General features: G+C 38.3%; 2 protein-coding genes across 3 annotated transcripts; both read right to left on the reverse strand.

Moving 5' to 3' along the window:
- Positions 1–467: 467 nt before the first annotated feature.
- On the reverse strand, positions 468–13,983 carry LOC104597625 (uncharacterized). 2 transcript variants are annotated; one of them, XM_010259273.2, is made up of 9 exons: positions 13,826–13,982; positions 13,459–13,603; positions 13,185–13,352; positions 10,659–13,073; positions 9,072–9,192; positions 7,588–7,669; positions 5,662–5,739; positions 1,584–1,874; positions 468–1,491 (listed from the first exon to the last, which is right to left on the reverse strand). In XM_010259273.2, the coding sequence occupies exons 4-9, from the start codon at positions 12,052–12,054 to the stop codon at positions 634–636; spliced, it is 2,826 nt and encodes a 941-aa protein (XP_010257575.1). In that variant the 5' UTR covers positions 12,055–13,073; positions 13,185–13,352; positions 13,459–13,603; positions 13,826–13,982; the 3' UTR covers positions 468–633. The 2 variants fall into 2 exon arrangements, with proteins under 2 accessions (XP_010257575.1, XP_088747450.1); XM_088891324.1 differs by lacking the exon at positions 1,584–1,874 and having other exon boundaries at positions 13,826–13,983.
- A 3,035-nt stretch (positions 13,984–17,018) lies between these two features.
- On the reverse strand, positions 17,019–21,051 carry LOC104597623 (DUF538 family protein, putative (Protein of unknown function, DUF538)). The gene is made up of 2 exons (XM_010259271.3): positions 20,402–21,051; positions 17,019–17,209 (listed from the first exon to the last, which is right to left on the reverse strand). Exons 1-2 carry the CDS (start codon positions 20,927–20,929, stop codon positions 17,204–17,206), a joined length of 534 nt encoding a protein of 177 aa, XP_010257573.1. The 5' UTR covers positions 20,930–21,051; the 3' UTR covers positions 17,019–17,203.
- Positions 21,052–21,543: the final 492 nt, after the last annotated feature.

A 21,543-nucleotide genomic window follows, 5' to 3' on the forward strand; every position in this document is an offset into this window, starting at 1 on the left:
CACCTAGGCTACTATGGCAGAGGAATCGGGATCCGCTCCTCACACCAACCTCACAGCACATTCCACTGTGTACTGGAAACATCTCCCCATGAATAGACACATAATGTGCGGCTGGGATATGTTATGAGGTTGGTGTGAGGAGCGCTCTGTGAAGAGCAGAGCAGATCTGGGCTCGAAACTAGTTGTATTTGGACTGGCAGCATTGCTTCCACGCCATATAGACTAAGAGAATGGTGTAGTCCCTATTTTCTTCCTTTTTGTTTAGGACATGTAGGTGATAATTGATCCATCCACCCGATTGATCATTCATCGTCTTCTCAAGCATCTTTTGCATGATTTTACTTGTGGCTTCAGCTTGGCCATTAACTTCATACAGTGATGCACAATAATTGAGTTTTTGTTTTTGTTTTTCAGTACTTAAATTGGGAACTCTTAATGCCCACAGCTTATATTACTCTTAAACCATATTGTTGGTCAATGACGACCGGAAAGTTCTTCACTTCTTTGCATTCTCAAAACTCGTACAAAACCATATTACACGCTATACATTCTACACAACCGAAAGGATAAGTAATGTTACCAAAATGCATGTAATACAAGTATACAACCAAGTCAAAGATAACGCACATACCCTTACGTGAAACACCAATTGGGGCCAACCTCCTCAAGCTTTTGAAGCATCTCTTCATGGCGAGAAAGTGCCATCTTGACACGATCCATCTCGGTTAGCCGTTCCGTCCGACTCTGCACTAGAACCTCCCGCTGCCGTAGCAGTTGTTGCAGAGCGTCGTCGGTCTTCTTTATCCTTTCGTCTAAGGAAAGAATCTCCCGGGTGCCACTCTCCAAGGTGTCACTCAGCTCTTTACTACGAGCAAAGAGTGCTACTGCGCCAATGCGCTGCAGGAGGCTGTCAACCTTAAAGCCAACACTGCTCACTGAAGCGCATGTCACGTACCATCGAACGCAATCCTCCCAAGTCACAGTTTCCGGCGAGTGCTTGCTCATGCTAGAGCACACAACGCTAAGGCTGCCCAACCCAGCGCTAAGCATCGACTTGGGAAGGGATACAGCGGGCATGACACCCTCGTCAAGCAGCTGCTGTGCAAATCCTTCAAGCCAATCGGGAACTGAAAACACCTTGCCACTCTCCCGACTCCGGACACAGACATAAAATCTAGATACTGCATCAATGGGTTCGAGGCCCATCTCCTCGCTATCTTTCTGCAAAATCTCCAGTACAGCGTTTATAGACAAGGCCCCTACTGTCTCTTCCCCAAGAATGGTGGGTTCTTCTTCTTCTTCACGTATGTCAACCCCCATGTTGTCTGTAGGCGGTTGAGCTTCGTCGTCAGTTTGAACAATGGGGCTCTCATGAACTATTTCGTAGTCCATCTCTTCTTCCACTCTATTCCCCGTATCATCATCAACAACCTCCACGTACACCCTCGCTTTTGTCAACCCAGCGACGTCCAACGCACGAGTCACAGTTATCTGTCACAAGAATTCATTAGTATGCATTGCAGCAAAAGGATGATCAATGATATGCACCATATTAAATCCAATTCTAGTTCGTGAAAAGCTACCTCGGTCGACGGGCTGGTGTTGGAGACTTCGTCATCTATCAAGGGAGAAACAACCTCATCAGGAGATCTGAACTCCCTCGATGTAGTAATAATGTCAACGCCCTCATCTACCTGCTGAACCTGTTGAGGGTCTTGCGACCCGCCTTGCTCAAGAACTACATCACAACCTTCCGGGGAAGCCCACCTAACCTCTCCTCCAGAATGCCCCCCTGACGCTATTTTCTGCTCTAGGGGGGCATCCAATGCTGTGCTTTCGCGTATGTTGTCGTCCGTGTCCTCCTTACCCATCTCCTACAATACAATTCTTTGAATAGCACAACAATTTCATTTGCACATAAAGGCTTATTTAAGAATTTCACACATGTCCTACAGTCCTAGTGCTTCCACTCCGATTCTCACTCTTGGAGGTGGAAAACCTGTAGGCGGTATCTCCTGTCTTGCTCCCCTCTACTATTTATTGCCTCCCTATTTTCACACTCTTGACCAATACAAATAGAGATACTAGTAATATTGAAAGCAACAACTTCAATAGTTGAATTTAGTGTAATGGTAGATTTATTTCCTTTCAATCTAAATTATTATTTGTTAAATATATAATATTATAACATTAATAAAAAAAATTTCTATTTTCACAATTATTTTGGTTTAATATGATGAAAATTTGAAAATTGACAAAAATAAGTATGATAAATGCATATTTTTATTTATTTTCTATTTGTTTCTTAAAAATTGCTTTTTATTTATCATACTTACTTTTGTTCAATATAATAAATATATACGATTAGAGATATATCCAATTCCCACGGCTTATTTACTTACCCATGCAAGCTAAAAATTGTTAATATGTGATGAGACAATATTGCCCCTACAATAATGTCATTTTTTAGATAAATCGATCATTGTACACCTTTACTTGAAAAATAGAACATCATTTACTTATTTGAATAATCATTTCCCAAAAAATAATTGCAAGATAAGTGCATTTACGTAGGTAAGTCATTTATCAAAACAAGAACAAGGCCAATAAGACAAATATTACCCCTTCAATATTTAGAAAACCAAGCTTTACTCTTTAATGGTAAAAAATTCCCTTATTGTTCTTCAAATTTTTAAACACATGTAAAATTGAATGTTTAAGGCTTCCAACAATTGGATGTCAAACCTTGAGACCTCATTTGCAGGGTTCTTGCGATTGCAAACAATGACTTTGGGAGTTTGAGCTGAAACAGATTTTGGGGTCTTGCATTTGCAAATAATGGTTCTAGAGAAAGCCATTTAGGCCCAGTTCGCTTTTCGATAAGTTATTTACTTGGGTAAATGCAGTTATCTGGGTAAGTTTTTCCTTGGAAACACTTACCCGTATAAGTGCATTTACCCATGTTCTTTTATTTCTTATGTAAACAAGGCAATGACCATTTTAGCCATAAAAAATCCATAGTTAAAAATGACATTTTTGTCCCATTCAAGTGTTAGACAACTTTCCTCCTTCCCCCTAGGTGGGAAAGTTATTTACCTACCTAGGATATGGGTATCACTTACCTGGATAAATAATATCCAGGAAAATAAACTTTCCTTGGTCTCTACATAAATCTGAAAAAAGAACATGGGATTCTTGGTTAATGGGAACCAAAATCCCATTGACCAACTTTCCCCCCTCGAAATGCGAAAAAAGAACACCCCCTTAATGTTAACAAATCAATATATTATGGAAAATATATGGTTTATGTATTCGTATAACAAATGAATGACATATGGCACAAATGGAGTGGTCCCCATTCCATTGAGCATTTAAAGGACCTAAAAACCTATGGTAGTGGTCACTGCCGATAAAAGCTTCTAACCATCGCTAGAAGTTTATGAATTATGACCAAGGGCAAGGGTCAATGAATTGCTATTAAATATTCGTCCAAAATCTTTTAACAGTTTGGATTGCTAACGTATATCCATTTACATTGGGCATTCCAAACTTTAGGTGTGCAATTTGGGCAGGTACACGTTGGGGAATTGTTAAAATTTCAATGAGCCCAACCTGATGCAATGTAAAAATATTCAAATCAGGTACCCAACTTACAGCCCTAGTCTTGTTAGATCTATGGATTTTCTAAAAAGAAAAGGTGAAAATCCAGCCTATTTATAGGGGTGCAACTCATTATTTGTCTCCAGATTGGTTTTAAATATTCAACTCTTTTTTAGCAGTTTTTATGGGTTGTCTTGACGATTTGGATTGTCAACATATAAAAAAGTAATTTTTTATATGATTTAAATGAATTTCTTTGTAGGAAAGAATGATAAGATGGATCTATCAATGTCTATTAAACTCATTGATCTAACAAATAATTAATGTCAAAATGAAGTTTTTCTTAATTTTTAGGAAGTAAGTCAAAAAATAGAAAATTAATTCATTTTAAATGTTCTAAATGATTTTCATGGTAAGGAAGAACTAAAGATGGATCTAGCAATTATCCATCGAATCCATTGATCTAACTACAATTTAACATGTCTTGTAATGAATTTTAACAGATTGGTAACTAAAACATTGTTTGATGTATTATTAGTAAAGTTAGTGTATGACATCTAGATATTTTGGACTCCAAATTGATTGTAATGCATCTCTTCATATAAACAATTCAAGTGTGCATTTCTTATGTATTTATACCTTATTAAGAGTTATTTTAACCTTACCTCAATATTACCAACACATATGTATCTTTCTACCATATCCATGAATATCCAAAGCACATAAAATACATATCCATATCCAAGCTTACCAATACAATACAGCATATCAATATTTTGAACCTTGATTACAAGGATCCTCATATTTCATAGTGCAGAAAGGCTTTGATATTTTCAGCCACTCCACCATGAGCTTTGTTGTAGGCATATAATTCACTAGGATCTAGAATGCCACTTTCAACAGCAACCCACCTATCCTTTGCAAGCTTTTGTTGTCATTTGTACAAGGGCATATCCTGCCAGTAATAGCATATTGATTTTGTTCGATTATCAATGCTATTATTGTATGCTTTTTATTTCTGGTTTTAGCATGCCTTAACTTTGGAGAGGCTCCAGCCCCTAGGTCTGTATACCCCTCAGTGGAAGCTAGATAGAAAAGAGATCATGGCTTCCCATTGATTTGATTTTCTCCAAATAAATTCTATAAATATCACCCAAACTTCCATTTACAACTTTAGTCACTCTGCAGTTTTGACTCTGCATCATATACAGAGTCCAAAGTTTTAATTTTACAATTCAAAAACTATCCCAAACAAACACACATTTTGGCTGTACTGCAGGGGTTTTTAAGTTGAATTTTACTCCATGAATAGAGGACACAATCATGTGGACCAGTTTGGCCCCAGATGGATTGGCTACATGGAAAAATAGTATGATTACAACCGATATATGAAAAAATGGTTACCTACATGAATCCACCTTACTTTAGCCATTTGGAGGGATCTTGTGACTGATCCAGACCATCCAATCAGATAGGGGGACTCACTGGATTGGCCACATGATCAATCCAAAAGTCCATAAAAGTGAGCTCATTTTGCACATATTGCAAGTTGTTTTAGGTCGGACCTTTTACCATGAACATAGGGTGGGTAAGGAACTTGATGAAATCTTCTAAGCTCCAAACTAGTTTGTCATGTGTAAAGATTCTTGGGTTGTTTAGAGAATCTCAGTAAGGGGGTGCTCGGCAATGTGAATGGTTTGTTTTCTAAAACAAAAACAACTGCTACATCAGCAGTTGTGTGAATGGTATTGCTTTTGCTGACATTCCAATCTTTGTTTTAGAAAACAAAGCCATTCATTATCAACACCCCCCCCCCCCCCACCCCCACAAACACACACACACACACAACAAGTGCACATATATCTTAAGCACATCTGAAACAACTAATAGTGGCTCAGTTGGTAAGTTCTCTGGTTGGTTGTAGAAGAGACTAGGGATCAAATCCCGTTGTGCAGGGGCTACCCTATATTGTGTAGCCCCATGAAGGAAAAAAGAAAAATCACGGTGCTTGCAGGAAATGAGGCTATTGAACTACATAATTCATTGTAGTAATTTGCATACCTCTTCTTGATGATTCTCATTCAGCTCCAATTGTTGCTCCAAATTAGCCTGTGTCTCAACTACTTTTGCTATTTCAATCTGATATAAAAATATGAACATTAAAATCATAACCTAGAGTATTGATAAAAAATTTAAGATAGGTCAGATAAAACGTGTAAGTATCAAAAACATTGATAAAGGTAAAGTGGAAGTATAGAACTATCAAGTGTTGCGACTTGTGAGCAAGAAAGAGGCTTTTAACGGGATTAGTAAAATGATCTAGAGATTTGTGGATGAGAGGAAAATAGTGATGTGTTGAAGCAAAGAAAGGAAAACAAGGAAATAGAGCATGAAAAAATCATTGGCTGATCTTTATATTTAGCCCCCCTTTACACCCAAATTTTGGTCCTCACATAGCCCACATGGCAAGTATTAAATGGATAGCCCCCAATACAATCATCTTGTTTAACCATTCCCTTGCAAAGGCATCTGCCAGGTAAGCTTACCTTGGATCCACTTGATCTGTACACGCAATGACACAAAGCCAAATAGCCTCTATGATATGGTGGATGGGCAGAGGACCTTCCCTGCACTCTCACATCCATCTAATTACCACCTGAGGTCTCCCTCCATCTCTAAAGATGTCCAATCCACTGTAGCTGCTAATCTGAGCCGAGTGTTATTAGTTCAGCCCTTTGATCTTGCTTTCTTGCTCATGGAGATTGACAGTCAGTTTAAATATAAATCATATATCATGTTCTTTTCTCCCTTGTAAAGCTTAGGGTGAATAAGAAGTCGTGCCTGGTCACTTTTTGGAGTGACATTCTTTGAACAATATAAATGGTAAGTAGGGCTAGGAATGCATAGATTCAGATCCAACCCAATTTTATATTGAACCCAGGGTTGCTTCAAGATACAAACATACAGATTATGTTACCTAGATATGGCAAGGAAACGGCTCGATATGGTATCAGATATGTAAATTTACACTAAAAATTGAAGTATCCAATATGATATGGCATCTTTGTACAGGTATCTGGGTATCACAGCATACAGGCACATGCATCTAGGGAGATGTTGGATTATCCAACTACAACTTTTCCATCAATCCGGTTAGAATTCATTGAAAAAAGTCAGGATAGAATAGATTTTGAAATGGACAAACAATTGTGAAATTATCCAATTACACCCCTTCTATCAATTAACCCATAGTTTGTGATGCATTAACACAGTGGAATGGACATAGAAATTGAGCCTTGACCAAGAAAACACAGGATCCAAGATGCCAAGCAACTACAACATGCACAAAAACAAATAACAAAATATACTAGATGAAGCCATTTGATAATCTGCAAAAAAATTAAACGGATAAAAAATAAACAAGTAGATCATAGAAGGCAAGAAGTAATAGAGGGTTGACAGAAAGTTTATAACCAACCACAAGAAAAGAACCAGGAAGTCTAAAAAAAATGCCAAGAGTAGCAAACTGTAATGAACGACAGACCACCAATGTCCTTTTCAAAGAAAAAAACACAATCCAGGTACATGTTCTCAAGGTTTAAAGTATCGATACACCTGATATGCAAGAACAGGCATATTGAGTGCTTTGATACAACAAAACATCCTTCCTTTAGTTTTTTTTTTTTTTTTCAAAATTGGTCAGGGGGTTCAGTCTTAGGCCTGCCTACCCCCACGAAAATACCAAAATTCCCAAATTCCCTTTTATGTCCTGTATCAGAGCCCCATAGATATGATACAATACACCCAATATATGGGGCATATTGTATCGAAATTTTGAACCTTGCATATTCTTCTGCAAAAGTACAGTTTCCCTACAATCATTATCTGCTTCCAGCAAGGTACAAAGTGGTTGTCAAACATGACTTTCAAAACAATCAAAGCAAGAAATATCTTTAAGCTCACTAAGTACAAAATAGAAGGATATACCTCGCCAACAGTTTTTCCAGTGGTCTCAGACGGTAATTTTGGTGCAGGAGATACTGTTGCACTGACAGTTGAACACGTGGTTCTACAGACAAGAAAAAGAAAACAAAATGGAAGACATTAAGTCCATAATTATGAACCGTACTACACATTTTACAGGATAGGATGGGAAATCTTCATTAGATTTTAAAACTAATTTGTTTTTTTTTTTGTAATAAGACTAATTTGTTTTTTTTTTTTTTTTGTAATAAGACTAATTTGTTTTATGGCTTTTATAATGAACATGAAATGAAACTTAAAAGATTAAATTAACAATCAAGAGAATAAAGAGAGCTTACGAAGATGTTACAGATACCAGATTATAACCTAGAAATGGAAATTATACTACTGGGACATTTCAGGACAGAAAAATCCTCATCATATTTTAAACACAAGATTGTTTTTTGATCTGAAGGTCATGAGAAATGTAAAATACCATACAAACAAATAAAATTGAATTTGCAGCATAAAATTACCCAATGTTGATCCTAACTATCTGGGGTATTGGACTGGATATGGACCTAACCAGCTAACCTTTGGCATTTTGTAGCACAAGGTGGCCACTCTCAGACTAGAACTAATGTTCACATGCTTGTCAGCCTGAGATTTTACCATAAACCAAGCAATGGACCCTAGGACGACAAAAAAAGGCACCCCAGTGCATGAGGCTCCTTAGGAAGATACCATAACTAAAATATAACTAAACTGTCAATAGCTGCCAAAATCTAAAATTCATACTAAGGGGGTCAAGTAATGGCTGAACTGAATGGCTTGTTGCTTCACCTTTTAGTGAATGATCCATTAAGTAGGTAGTAAGTTCCTTAATGGCTGAAAGACCCTGACATGCCATTCAGCCACTAAGGAGCGCACTCCCTACTTAATAAATATCTGCTAGACAACAAAGAAGTAAACAATTCAGTTCAGCTAATTCAGCCATTATCAAAAGGCCCCTAAGATATTATTAACACATAATTTGCAGTATCAAATTGTGAATATAAGAGCATTTTTGCTTAGTAGGATACCTAAGGGCCCGTTTGGCGTGTCTTTTCGTGCGGTCTTTTGGCTTTTTACAAGCCGGGAAGACCAATTTTCGGTCTATTCCCATTTGGCTCACAGAAGATCTATCCGCCAAAAGACGGTGTGCCAAAAAGATGCAAGAAGCCCATTTTGGGCTGATTTCGGGAAGCTTCATCCCGCGTCTTTCGCATTTTAATCTCGTGTGGAAAGACGCGGGCAGACACACGGAAAGACGCACATCTGCCAAACTGCCTCCGTCTGCCCAGATCTTATGTCAAAAGCTTAATGCGTCTTTTGACTGTCAGAGCTACAAGAAGATCTTCTCAAAAAAACATGCCAAACGGGCCCTAAGAAATCATCAGGAGGCTTGGGGATTTTGATCGCATTGGAGAGAAAATACTTATATCACAACCAAGGAAAGGTGCACCGACCCACTACTGGTAGTTATAGCAATAGTAGATGATGTCTGAGCTGCACCACTACTGGGACCACAAAAACTGAATTTTGGTGCTGAGTCAGTTGATGCAGCTGTAGAACTTGAAGCTGCAATACCTATAAAAAGAAGTTCCATGGTTACAATAAAATGAGATATACATGAAAGAAACATCTATTAGCCAGTACCTACCAGAGAAAGAGGAGGACCAAACATTGGTGGAATAAACCACTATAAACAGATGAACAGAGGAAGAGAAAGAGTCAGGAGGGAGGGGGAGGGGAAGGGGTTATAGAACTAAGATTAAACTAATCTAAACAAGTTAATCTGAATGGGTGTCATTGAGATCCTAGAAAAGCCATAAATTGATTAATTAAAAATAAAAGATGGGATATAGTCTTCATTGCATAAACAGAGATGGCAATAACTAAAGGTTAATCAGATAGTCCTGCACAACTACTAACAAAAAAATGTATAGACTATTGGGATTGGTTGGGTCAGATTTGATAAAGCATGACTTTCCTAGGTTTGGTTTCAGCTACATTACATGGTCCATTTGGGAAGAGTGCAAACCCCAGTTCAATACATATATGCATTCTGGTTCAATTTTAAAGACATTTGGTAAGAATACATTTGTGTACTAAAATTGACAGCTATAAAAAACTCCAAGGCATGTCTGTATTCAAAATGAGAGCAAAGTTTGCATCCAAAAATGGTGGATACAAACTTTGCACTCAAAGTTGGTCAATGTAAAAAAGATGGATTTCAGTCTTGAAATTCGTATTTATACCTGTGACAACCAAAAACTGTTTGGTAAGAAAACAAAATTTATCATTGCAAAACTAAACCAACTTTTAATTTTCATGGATTTCAGCCTTTGCATTCTGGTGTAGGGATTCATTTGTTCGATTAGTACAGCACCAACATCTGCTCGCGCCAGGTTGATACTTTTGGATTGAATTCTGTCATCAGTAGGTAAGGCACGGTTTATGAGCTTCCAAGCAAAGACAGCAATCTTGTTTGGGACCAGTACGTGTTTGGCCCAGAATTTCTCCCCAGCCTCATCCCTTATCATATCCCAACAGCTTTTGATGGAGAAACGACCATTATTTGAAAGTTTCCATATGATCATGTCTTTACTTTTGTATTAGGAGACGTGTAGAAACCACTTTGATGAATAGAATAGAGAATATTGGGAGGGAGCAGGTTCTCCATAGTTTAGGTTCCAATCTCCTTCTGAGTTGAGGACGTCCTCTTTCATTAACCTATGATTAGGTCTATCAATAAACAAATAATCTATCAATGAATGCGCATATTGATCAACCTTTGCCATGTCCACAACATGAAAGTATGGTCTGTTTACTCCTTGTTTAGCTAGAGTATGTGCTAAATAGTTTCCTTTTCTTGGTATCGATTGAAACTGAACTCCCAATTCCCACAGCAGTTTCCTAATCTATCTCAAAGAAAGAGATCCTTAATTGAATTCAAAAATCAAGATAAGATAATAACTATAGTGTGCTTTGGTTGGGGGCGGGAGAGCAAAAATAGTGAAGTGTACCTACATAAAGATTGTTGGTAAGCTTACCAAATACCGGTGCAGCAGTTGTTGACTGGAGTTGCAACGATGATGTGGGAGCAGAGCTGGCAATTGTGGTCGTAGCTGCTGATGTTGACACTGCAGTTGCTAATGAAGCACTAGTTCCGAAATCAGGAAATGATGGCGAAGAAGCAGAAGAGACAGAAGCTTGTGAAGAGAAGAAAGCAGGGGCGAATGGCGCAGGATTTGCACTCACTGCTGGAGTTGAAGCACTGGTAGCTGTGACAGTTGATGAAACAGATTGTGCTGAAGAAGACCCAGAACGTAAAGAAAGAGGTTTTGCAGAAGAGCTAGCAGCGCCAGAAGAAGCACTGCCAAATCCAAACGAAGTTGGGAATGCAGATGACGATGGAGTTCCAAAAGACAATTTTGATGGAGAATAGGAAGACGATGAGGTAGAGGAAACGGTCGTAGAGATAGAACTCCCAGAGGTTTTAGAAAATGATGGGGCTGAAGAGGCTGAAAAAGATGAAGCCGAACTTGAACTCGAAGAAAACAAGCTAGGGGAAGAAGGACCGCATGCAGCTGAAGATGATGACGATGAAGATACAGAGGAAGCTCCAAACAATGAAGGGGTAGAGAAGGGCGGAGGTGCAGTGGCAGCAGAAGCTGAAACTGAAGAAGTTCCAAACGATTTTGAAGCAGAGACAGCAGAAGTGCTCAAAATACTGATCGTAGGGGCCCAAGATAAGGAATCTGCAGACAAAGTCGAACTAGAAGCGGCATGAGTGGTAGGAGAAGTGGTCGTAGAAGCAGAAGCTGAGGCAGCTCCAAAGAATGTCGAATCAGAGAAAGGAGCAGCAGTGGTAACAGAAGATCCGAATATTGACGGACCAGAGAACACCGCGGCGGAACTAGCCGAAGCCGTAGATGCCAAAGGCGTCCCAAACAGCGGAGAACCAGTACTTGCGGACGATGCTGAACCTGTAGAGAATGCGAACGAGAACGAGGGAGCAGAAGCCGAAGAAGCACCGCAACTAAGGATTGAAGTTGAGAAATTTGAACTTGATGGGGACGAAGACGACGAAGAGGACCAAGTGAAACCACTTGGGAAGGAAGATTTCGGGGCCGAAGTGGTGGTACGTTTTGCCGAGGTGGCGAAACCAAACGACGACGTTCTGAATGAGAAACAACCAGTAGGTAGAGTAACAGGGTCAACGGATGAGGAGAATGGAGAGGAAGAAGTTGATGAAGACAAGGGTGACGATGACGAAAAAGAAGAAACGTTGAAGACCGGCATGTTTTCCCTTCTTGTCACGCTCTCGGTTCTCCTCCGATCGGGGATTTTGGGAGGGGTTTTTATCCCTTCCTTTTCGCCGCTGGAAAGTGGAAAGCCGGAAACGCTTGAAATGTCGTAACCACTACTTTCCCCGTTGCTGATCATTTTCCGGCCAGGCACGGCCCGTGAGCCCGTCCCGGAAATTTTCGAGTTTGGGCGCAGGTTTTATCTCTAGACCCGGCCCAAAAATTCAGGGCCAGGCTTGGCTTGAATACTTAGAAGCCCGGTTGCGGGCCTGGTCCAGCCAACAAGATACTGTTACGGACTTATGTAGCACGCGATGTCAGTTGAATTAACTTCCTTCATCCTTGTATTAAGAGTATAAATATACAATATAAATACATACAAAGTAATATAAAATCGGAAAACTTTCCAATAGGTATCTTTAAAATGCGCGACAATATAGTACCGAACCTTCATTTTATAACAATCTAGCATCTGTACTATGGAAAAAGACACAAATGTTCTTAAATTTCGTCTAATTTTTATTATTCACCGCCACTGTTCATCGTTCCCTTAGTTGAATAGCGGCGGCACTCCTCTTCTCCTAACAATATTCCTCAGATTCCTTCATCCCTCATCGTTTTCCTACTTTCTTCCATCGAGCAAGAATCTAAAACCCTATTTTAATTTGCTAAATCAAAACCGAATTCACTGATCACCTTCTTTGATTCGACACAGCGGCGGTTGCGGCTAACACTCGATCAACTCGCAACGGTGAAATCCAACTACTTTTTTTAGCTACATTCTAGTGGCTCCTAATCATTTATTGGGGGTAAATCTTCATACAAAATGCTTCATCGGTCTCCCCCATTATCCTTGACTCCTCAAATACATCGAAAGCCATTATCTAAAGACAAAAAATCAAAACAGAGCTAATAGAATCGCCTCTTGCCGCATCGTCTCAGTTCAGGTTAAGACATAACTCAGATGCATTTTAATTCAACCTGCTGAAAATGGTGCACCAAAGACCAACCGCAGACCGAGCTAATGAAGCAAGCAACCATCGGAAGGGCTTAAATGCAGTAAGTGGTGGCCAGCACGTACTGTTCATTAGACGGACGGTCTTAAACTCGTGATCTTCATCGTCGGTCTACTGCAAAATCAATCCATAGCTTTGTTTTCTATGAAAAGAAACAAAACGACTTGCATCAACACCGGGGAGGACTAAACTATCATCAAAGACACCTAATTAATTATTGATGATTGTCTTAAACAGGGGAATAGAAGCTTGCCTTTGCAATCTCTTTGCGAGGGTGGGAGAGGCTCTCGAAATTTTTGCACTGCTTCAATCTCGTCTCTCGGTACTTATCCCTCGTAAAGTTCATCCTCTCCCATGGAATTCCCTGAATATCCTTTCCACTTCGAGCCTCAAGAGCCGAAGTATCAGTCTTTGGCTTATTCTGAAACAAGATAAAAAACAGAGCCAAAGCCCAAATCAAATCAATTACTTTGTCTCTAAGGTCGAATAAATTTAGTAAAGAGCCAATTACAATCCTCTAAACACACCACATCAAAGTCGTCTTCAAAATCCGAATCTTCTCCATTTCTATTTTGCTGAGTTTCTTCAAAAGGATCATCCTCGAAATCAGTCAAGCCATAGTAATCATCAACAATGTATTCAAGCTCGTCGTTCTGGTACTGAGCCATTAGCCTATAATTTAAATAGACTTTAGTGAGCAATATTAGAATAACCTTTACGTGAACCGTTGAGTCCAAATGAAAGAGAAACAGGGAAAAAAACTAATGAGACGAAGAGAAAATAAGAAAAACAATAAGCGAAAAAATCAGCATTTCTCAAACACATAAGGTCAAGAAAGGAAAGAAGAAAAACAAAGACAAGGGAAAAGGCAAGCCTGTAAACAGAGGATTCAACCTGAATCGTAACAACATAACCAAAGCAGGAAAATGGGAAAAAAATCGAACAAAGAACTCCACGGCACCGCTTTCTCAAAATAAAAAAGCACCGACGAGAAAATAAGCAAGACCATAACTCAAACAACGAAAGGACGACCACTTGATTAGTAACTAGGTGAGTAACAGACAAAGAGTAATAGAGCAACAGAGACAAGGAAAGCAAGAGCGACCGACGATGAAGATCACGAGAACAACACACGCGTGTTGTCTATTAGATGGACGGTTTTAATCTCTTTATCCTCCTTTGGATTCATACATGAGGTCACATGAACAGTCTATTTTATTTCTAAGGGTAATTTTGATATTTTCAAAAGTCTTAAATGTCACATGAGATCACATGATATACATAATTGATGGTTCATTAACAGTAGGTTTTATATTGTCACAAAATGAAAAATTGGGTATTAGATTGTTGCATTTTAAGGTTTGGGTATTAAATTGGTACAGGATACCTATGGGAATTTTCCTTATAAAATATAAAGTTTTGAACTCTACATATCAGTATTGACACTCTTTTCAAACCGAGGCTAATGAATAAAGCAAGCAATGAAATCACAAATGCACACCAATTAGATAAAAGAACACTTTGTATTGCATTAATATAAAAAAAAAATTATATAAAATTCACTAGAACTTTTCATAATTTCTCTTAAACTCATTATTAACTTTTCAAAACCTCGAGAGAACCCTATATCATTGACTTTTTGTTTTCCAAAACTCACCATTTATTAAAGCTGCCCTATATCAATAGTGTTCATTGATGGAAGTTGTCCATATCATCATAAATGTAATTTTTATGACCAAGCTGCCCTTGAATGGCATGTCAGCCTTATTAAACATATTTTTATGTCAGCCTAATTTTTATATACATCTTTGTTCTAATTGACATATGATAGAAGTGGATGTTGGGTCCTATAAAGCCATGTGTCATCTTCTTGATCATAGATCTTTTCTTGATCTTGGTTCTTGTTGCATTTGAAATTAAAAGAGATAAAGTGATAGTTGTGTTGTGCAAGTAGATATGAAGCATATGATGAGTTTGATTTAAATCAAAAGCATTCTTTTTTTATTTTAGCTCCCTTTTTACTTTTTTTTTTTTGGTAATTAAAACTCCCTTTTTTACTTAAATATGTAAAAAGGGCAGAAGTTATTTTTAGACTGAAATATTGAAGATATACTTTTGTTATTTTTTATCAAAGTTTTGTTTTATCTACCAACATCCATTGGTCTATTTAACATCAACTTACTGACTTGAGGTTCCCTTGACATTTTGAAAAGTTATGGTGAATTTGAATGAAATGCTGAAAGGTGATGATGAGTTTTATACAATTTCCCATATATATATATATATATACTGATGTGTCAGAGGTTCTCACACTAACCAGTTGATTCAATTGGATTTTGATTTGGAGATTTTAAAAAACCAATAGTACTGATTCAGTTCAAAATATTAAATACCCCATGGTTCAATTAACTGGACCGTGAGCACCCCTTAATCTTGTATTGAGTACTCTTATTGAATGAAATTGATTTTGTTAACCCTATAAACAATAATAAAAACAACAATTATATTTTTGTGCAAACTAAATCAAAGCATTTGCTCTTACACTAATTTATATTGAGAATGAAACTTAGGTTGTATTTTGATCAATTTCAAATTTTCAAGTTTTGTGTTTTTAAAGACTTAAAATGCACAAAAGCCAAATTTAGGCTTTGTGCTTTGGGGCTTAAAAAGTGTTTGCCTTCTTAGTGTCCATAGCTTTATCAAAGAATTTCAACTTTGTCATCTTTCTTCTGTACGTCAAGAAGCCTAATTCCTTAGTGGTTAAGTTCTTCTTTCGTTAAATCGTTCTGCTGCCTCTGTGATTGATTGAAAGGCCCAACCCTCGAACCATAAAGATCAAAACATTGACCACAAGTGCCCTGATTACTGGCCCAAACCCATAAAATTGGCAGTTCTGATCTTACGAACGTTAAATATGTAATATATATTTTTTGTATTGAATCACTCGCCTTTACCGTATAGGGACAATATTTCAATTTTCTTTACATAGTACAATACTTTTTCTAACAACATTAATAACTCTTTTCAAAGGTGATGAGAACCAATCGTGGGGCTCCAAAACGCATCTCGCCTGAGACTATCCAGTCTATGTGCTAACCGAACCACCACTCAATTGGCGTTGAACAGGTAATAAATTATAGGGGCTCAAACCAGTTTAGGGATCTCTTACGTCTGCGTTAGAAGTTCATACTTGTATCAGCAGTTCAATACTGTCAATCAATCACTTGCATATGCCAAAATTGTTGTATACTTGTATTCAATTTGTTCATTGTCAAAATGAAGGATAAAATCCAAATGTTTTATCAGTTCATGTTGATTTTCGGTGCAAGTAATGTCACAGGTAGGCCTAGGACTGCCGCCGGCTGGCTCAAGGACCCAATATGTCCATTACAAGTACATGTAATGACAGTTGCAGATGTTTCTGAGTATAATGGATATGGAGCTCAGACTATCCTTGATATTGCCCAAAGTCCAAACCCTAACCTGATTTCTTGGTTCTGACAATTCGACGGAAGGATTTTTTCTAGATTGATTCTGAGAAATAACAGAAAAAAATAAAAACAACTTTGATAGTTTGATGGCAAGCATCAATATTCTGGGTTGAATTCAGAATACCGGATATCTTAGGTGGGGCAGACATGGCTTATGCTTCCAAACTTTGTGAACAGTGTGTTCCCTTCTGCCCATAAATTGAGAACAACCCAGCTTTTGTGTAGGAACAACATCACAAGGTCATTCTAACACTTAGGGTCCGTTTGCTTTGCAGTCACAATCTAAACCGAAATCAGAATTAGAATCCCTTGGAATCAAAATCAGAATGGTATATTCTCATACCCTATTTGGTTCAAATGGGAGTCGGAATTGAAATCAGATGGAATGGAATCTCATTCCAAGGGAGGGGAGGGAATGACCATTCCCTTAAATGGAGGAATGCCATTCCACCAGGAATGGGAATAAAATTCCAATTCTGCCGAATCAAACAGTTGGAATTGAAATGGGTGGATTCCAAACACCTATTCCCATAAGCCAAATGGGCCCAGTCTCAGCTTATCAGCTGCATACACAAACATGATGGTTGCTTGCAAAAAAAAAAGAAAAATTTATTTGTGCTGTTAATATTCATAGTTTCTTCTTGGAAACACGTAGTATTTTACATATGGAATTCATATTCTCATAATTTCTTAACACGAATGCATTGAAATTCTCACCCATTTCAACAGATTCAAGCTTAGATGGTGGCACAACCTAACCAGAAGAGCTATATGCTGACGGTTACACCTGCAACAGAAATTACAATTCTTAATTCAAACTTAGACGGTTAAATACCCTCTTAAAAAGTGTTTAAGTTTAAACATTGTAATGGGCTGAAAAGGTTGAAAAGACAGAAAACCAAACAATGATATTGATGAATGAGTTTACTCAAAAATACATTACACAGTATGAACCATGATGTACTGAGTACTGACACCTAAAGTGAAACAGAAAGGAAAATTTGCTATGGTCATTAGACCTCCGGATAAAAACAAGTTATTACAGAGTATGATGCAATGACAGTGAAACCTACAGTGAAACAGAAAAGGAAAAACTGCTATCAATCATTACTAATCCTATGGATGAAAATAAGTGTCAATCTTCTGAGTTCTGAACAGGCCTGACTATGCTTCAAAGTTCAAACTCAGAGATGAAGGATTCACAAAAAGCTAAGTAAACCAAGTTTATAGTTATAGACTTATAGTTATGGCAAACCACTGTCAGCTATAGAGAGATATAGCGAGTATAGAAAGTGATGATAACAGAATTTTCATTCCATAAATTGAATTATATATACAGACTGGTTTTCCTTTACATACCTCAGAAATTTTGAGATAGATAAGAAGGAAGATATAAATAACGATCACCTTTCTCTGCATTCCTCCAGAAAACTCTTAACCTATTCGTTCATAGTTCCGAAAATATAGGCATGGTTCAACTTGGACAAAATAATAAAAAAACCAATCTTACTAAGAGAATAAATCAATGATGTCAACTGTGGCACAGTTTAAATTCCCTCCTGAACCAAGAAGAGTTGGCATACTTAAAATAAAGGCCATTACCCAATGTTGGTCCCAGCTATCTGGGATCTTTGGAGGGGTATATTGGATACAGTCCCAACCTTTGGCATTTTTTATACAAAGTGGCCACTCTCGGACTTGAACCCACGTTCTCATGCTTGCCAGCCCGAGATTTTACCACTACACCAAGTTGGCATACTTAAAAACATTTGAGCCAATTAGTGAGTTTGAACAATGATGAATATTTTCTTTTTGGTGGATTAGCAGGATTCAACCTGCATCAAGGTTTCAGTATTAATTACAACTAGAAAATCCAAAAGAAGTTACATTTGCAGATTCAGTATCACTGAATCGTGAGGCAGAACACCAAAATACCATCCTTATCAATGAAATAATTAAAATCTGTTATAACAATATGATAATAGAACATCACAACTAGTAGAGGAACTATGAAACTAAAAAAACTGACAGAAACTGCTCCAGCATAATATATCTTTTCATAATATTTCCATACAAAACATTCTGCCACTTTGGCTTCTCATTCACGATTTTTTATCTGACATCATGCTGCTGTAAAACCTTCTGATGAAGTATATACACTCCAACTACAACAGCTTTGCTACTTTTATAGAAAATTTGTAAAAATTCTTAATGGAAATCCAAATGGACAGTATACAATCTTATGTCAAGCAACCCCCTTTCATCATTTTCATGTTCTCTGAGAACTTATTATGTTGGTAAAGTTAGTGGTTGTTACCAGAGACTTCTATCCAAAATTCAATTTTCCCATGTTGTGACAATGATAATAATCTTGCAACTAATGATACTAATAAGCAGGTCCTATAGTTTCTAATTCATTCCTTAAATGATTAAATCCAATTACAAATACATAATTAGCATAAAGCTAATTCTAATGTCAAGGGTTTGGCTGTCACAATGCCCTTGAATCACAAAAGGAGATATATTGTCAAACCATGCAACTCTCTGTTTTAGCACGAATAATGGTGTTCACATTTTATCATCACAGAGAAGGACCATGATAGCATAGATTTCTTAGCATAATATAATCACCACCCAGTAATATATGTCGATGCATACATGCAGATGATATAAAAGAAAAAGTTCTTGCACGTATTGAATGATAACACGTTATAAAAATAACAGAACAGCATCCGTAGTTCTTCAGTATGTCGGGACACACAGAGCTTCAAAATTCTAATTGCCTAGGCAACAAGCCGAAAACCTAGGTTATTGACATCAGATCCCAATTGGAATATTCACCAAAAAGGAACTAGAGAGAATTTTGGTCTTGTTGCCTTGTCATTATAACCTGTAGAGACCTCAATCTCCTATCTTTTAGTATACAACAGCTTGGCACTTGACAGCTCTTCTATGCAGGGTGGTTAAGGTGGGTAGCTGCACCAACTCATTTGTCCACTAGAGGGAAGCATGAAGTATATATAGGTGCTTAGTTGACTTAAAAAGAATAGTTTTTCTTAATAATTTACAAAAACAGTGTGAGTTAGTTGGCCTCTTACATCAACCAAGAGGCCGTTTCTCAGCTGATGAAAGTTAGAAACTTTTTTATAACATGTACTTGAATATTTTAAGAAAAAAAAAAGCAAAAAATAAAAATAAAACATTTTTTCAGGGAGCAGATGTCTTCACTTGTTCAACGTTTCCATGCTAGCAAAGTAAGTCACCATGCTGATTTCCTATAGATTTTCCCAAGAATTATGATCAAGATTCTCAACACCCAGAACATTTTGCATTATGGTTTAAGTCAAATAGGGTTTGAATTATTAATTTGGGAAATCCAGGAGATGCAGATTAAAAAGCATCAAAATGGCAATGAAGGCAAAGGATAAATCACTGATCACACTGGTGAAGAGAACCATGGTGATTCAGGTTTCATGTTTCTAATAGGATGGAATAAATGAAAGTAATAGGAATCCCTGTGATTTCTTAGTTTCACTATTGAAGAGTAAATGCATCTAATTTTGAGCTAACTCTGCTTTCATCCAACACATACAACAAGAGGTGCATCTATTTTAGACTTCATCACTGGGATTTTCACCTTCAAGTCTAAGGCATTCTCTCATTGGAGAAGAGAGAAATAACCTTCAGATCAAATTTATGTTACCCAGACACCCGAAACCTTTAAATTCCGGCAAATGTCCACCACATCACCTGCCATTCCTCACAGAATCTCAGAACAGTTCCCGAAATCAAACCCAGAATGTAAAATCAGTACTTTTTAAACTTGAATTCCCAATTTCTAGCAAAAATGGTCTTTATTTTTTACCGTAAGCATTTAAAGGCAATAACTGAGAATCAAGAACGTACACAGCAAACAGAGAAAAGCAAGCAGATGTAAATGCTGAGATCGTAAATAATAGAACGGTAGATTATATGTTACCTCTGAAATCAAAGAAGACAGATATTTTCTCCCTTGACACGCTTTGCTCTTACATTCTGGAATGGTCTCAAACTGCTTAGCCGGCAACTTTTCCGAGAGAGCCCCAACATAAAATGTAATCATATCCGAGGCTTCATCAGCTTGAATTCCGGTGACAGACACCCACAAGAAGAGCTTCTTTGCTTGAATCCCCGACACGTCCCGAACTTTTCCGTAGCTAAGTTTTCCGGTGATCTTCTTATCGTACCAGACGAGCTCGTCGAAGTGAACGTAACACGGGTGTTGAAGCTCAACATGGAAGTCCCCGTTTTCAGATAGCAAGTATGACTTGACGGCGTTGGGGAGAAGACCCTTTGGGAGGCCGAACGCAGGGAGGAGGTCGTGAACGCCGGTGACGGGCGGCTCCACCGTGTAAATTTCCTGAACTTCCACTACATCATCGTCTGGAGTGGCGATTGTAAGACGGGTTGCTGTGGAACACAGGAGAGAGAAAAAACACAGAATGGTTGCAGAGACGAGCTTCGCCATTGACGGTTGTTTGGAGAGAGAAAATCTGCGGAAGGGAGAAGGAAGAACCGAAGAAGGCGACGACCGACTACTCTAGAGTTCAATACTCCTGACGTAAAGAAAAAGACTCGGCACGTGGAGAAATCAGCTACTCCATCTTGGAGCGGAGTAGGCGAGCAGCGCTGGGTTAAAACCGTGAAATCACGACATTTGGTGCATAGTTTATTTTCATTTTTCTCATTAAGATTTTTTGGAGAATTGATGTCAGAAGCTTAAGATACTCTTTGAGGAGGGGTGGTCGACCTCTTTGCGTGCCTAACCTTGGCACTCCTAAACCATCATCCCTTGCGGGGCGGTCTTGGTTAATGGCTAACATGGCTACCAAGGTTCCTCATGGGTGCACACATGCTCATGGGGACAGTGCATGGATCGGCATTGCACTACCAACACTCAAAGGAGGCTTGGCATGCAGGCCTGGCTCAAGTATGACCCTTCACCACGCCAGTCCCTTGCCTAAGCTGAATGAGCTATCCCGTTGCCAATAGCACACGGGTGTGTTCCGGCTCAACGGTTGCCTATCATCATTGGCATACAGGTGCCATCATCATCGATATACAGGAGTCCCTTCACATTGG

The sequence above is a fragment of the Nelumbo nucifera genome, chromosome 7 (genome assembly GCF_055504915.1).
Source record: "Nelumbo nucifera cultivar China Antique chromosome 7, China Antique-T2T, whole genome shotgun sequence".
Taxonomy (NCBI): Eukaryota; Viridiplantae; Streptophyta; class Magnoliopsida; order Proteales; family Nelumbonaceae; genus Nelumbo; species Nelumbo nucifera.